The 2500-nt window shown below is 55.0% G+C and overlaps 1 protein-coding gene across 1 annotated transcript in view; it reads right to left on the bottom strand.

Annotated features, from left to right (window-relative positions):
- The window catches only part of LOC107576532 (actin-related protein 3-like), a 15086-nt gene that overhangs the window by 239 nt on the left and 12347 nt on the right, over positions 1-2500 (bottom strand). The window contains exons 6-7 of the mRNA XM_016262699.1: positions 1716-1859; positions 1-18 (exon numbers count right to left, since the gene is read on the bottom strand). The exon at positions 1-18 is cut by the window's left edge and continues 239 nt beyond it. Of these exons, the coding sequence (XP_016118185.1) occupies positions 1-18; positions 1716-1859 (162 nt within the window). The remainder of the gene's footprint in view (positions 19-1715; positions 1860-2500) is intronic.

The raw sequence follows: 2500 nt of genomic DNA, 5'->3' as shown, positions 1-2500 counted from the left end.
GACGTAACTGAAGCGCTCCTGCAGCAGAGAAACCGAGACCTCAGAGACTGGAGGATGAGACAGTCATGTGATCCATCACACACACACACACGCGCTCTCTCTCACACACACACGCGCTCTCTCTCACACACACACGCGCTCTCTCTCACACACACACGCGCTCTCTCTCACACACACACGCGCTCTCTCTCACACACACACGCGCTCTCTCTCACACACACACGCGCTCTCTCTCACACACACACGCGCTCTCTCTCACACACACACGCGCTCTCTCTCACACACACACGCGCTCTCTCTCACACACACACGCGCTCTCTCTCACACACACACGCGCTCTCTCTCACACACACACGCGCTCTCTCTCACACACACACGCGCTCTCTCTCACACACACACGCGCTCTCTCTCACACACACACGCGCTCTCTCTCACACACACACGCGCTCTCTCTCACACACACACGCGCTCTCTCTCACACACACACGCGCTCTCTCTCACACACACACGCGCTCTCTCTCACACACACACGCGCTCTCTCTCACACACACACGCGCTCTCTCTCACACACACACGCGCTCTCTCTCACACACACACGCGCTCTCTCTCACACACACACGCGCTCTCTCTCACACACACACGCGCTCTCTCTCACACACACACGCGCTCTCTCTCACACACACACGCGCTCTCTCTCACACACACACGCGCTCTCTCTCACACACACACGCGCTCTCTCTCACACACACACGCGCTCTCTCTCACACACACACGCGCTCTCTCTCACACACACACGCGCTCTCTCTCACACACACACGCGCTCTCTCTCACACACACACGCGCTCTCTCTCACACACACACGCGCTCTCTCTCACACACACACGCGCTCTCTCTCACACACACACGCGCTCTCTCTCACACACACACGCGCTCTCTCTCACACACACACGCGCTCTCTCTCACACACACACGCGCTCTCTCTCACACACACACGCGCTCTCTCTCACACACACACGCGCTCTCTCTCACACACACACGCGCTCTCTCTCACACACACACGCGCTCTCTCTCACACACACACGCGCTCTCTCTCACACACACACGCGCTCTCTCTCACACACACACGCGCTCTCTCTCACACACACACGCGCTCTCTCTCACACACACACGCGCTCTCTCTCACACACACACGCGCTCTCTCTCACACACACACGCGCTCTCTCTCACACACACACGCGCTCTCTCTCACACACACACGCGCTCTCTCTCACACACACACGCGCTCTCTCTCACACACACACGCGCTCTCTCTCACACACACACGCGCTCTCTCTCACACACACACGCGCTCTCTCTCACACACACACGCGCTCTCTCTCACACACACACGCGCTCTCTCTCACACACACACGCGCTCTCTCTCACACACACACGCGCTCTCTCTCACACACACACGCGCTCTCTCTCACACACACACGCGCTCTCTCTCACACACACACGCGCTCTCTCTCACACACACACGCGCTCTCTCTCACACACACACGCGCTCTCTCTCACACACACACGCGCTCTCTCTCACACACACACGCGCTCTCTCTCACACACACACGCGCTCTCTCTCACACACACACGCGCTCTCTCTCACACACACACGCGCTCTCTCTCACACACACACGCGCTCTCTCTCACACACACACACACACAGACTCTCTCACCTTGACGGCTTTGGCGGTCTCCAGCGACTGCTCCGGTGGGATGCCCACCTCTCGCTCTCTCAGCAGCTGCTGTGTGAAGTACGTGATGTCTCGGCCCGCGATGGGAATGTGTTTAATGCAGCTGCCGATCACGTACCCTTCCGCCTGTCAAAACCAATCACAGCAGAGCGCTCAAGGTCACTTCCTGTTCTTTGCTAATCTGCAGGGAAGTGGCCGTGAGCATCCAAACATACCGACGTGATCAGACACGACAGAAGAGCATCAGACATAACACGAAAATAGTTATCAATTATTTGGTCTGAATATGAACAGCTGTTTGAAAACATGTAAATATAGTTTGATTCTCTTCTGCTTGTAAATTTCTACATGCATGCCATTCCATTACTGACTCAATCTTATAAATCATACAGTATGAGTTTTTTTGAGAATGTAAAAATGCAGAAATTTTCCTGTAGGTGTAGGGTTAGTGTAAGGGGACAGAAAATACGGTTTGTACAGAAGAAAAACCATTACGCCTATGGAGAGTCCCTACAAGGACAACAAACCAGGCGTGTGTGTGTGTGTGTGAGAGAGAGAGTGTGGTGTGTGTGAGTGAGAGAGAGAGAGAGAGAGAGAGAGGGTGTGGTGTGTGTGAGAGAGAGAGAGAGAGAGAGAGAGAGAGGGTGTGGTGTGTGTGAGAGAGAGAGAGAGAGAGAGAGTGCGTGAGAAAGTGTGGTGTGTGTGAGAGAGTGAGATAGAGTGAGTGAGAGAGAGAGAGAGAGAGAGAGAGAGAGAGAGAGAGGGGG

Source organism: Sinocyclocheilus grahami, unplaced genomic scaffold (genome assembly GCF_001515645.1).
Source record: "Sinocyclocheilus grahami isolate Dianchi unplaced genomic scaffold, SAMN03320097.WGS_v1.1 scaffold3891.1, whole genome shotgun sequence".
NCBI lineage: Eukaryota > Metazoa > Chordata > Actinopteri > Cypriniformes > Cyprinidae > Sinocyclocheilus > Sinocyclocheilus grahami.
The sequence above is the reverse complement of the archived record's forward strand: the minus strand, read 5'-3'. Positions and strand labels throughout refer to the sequence as shown.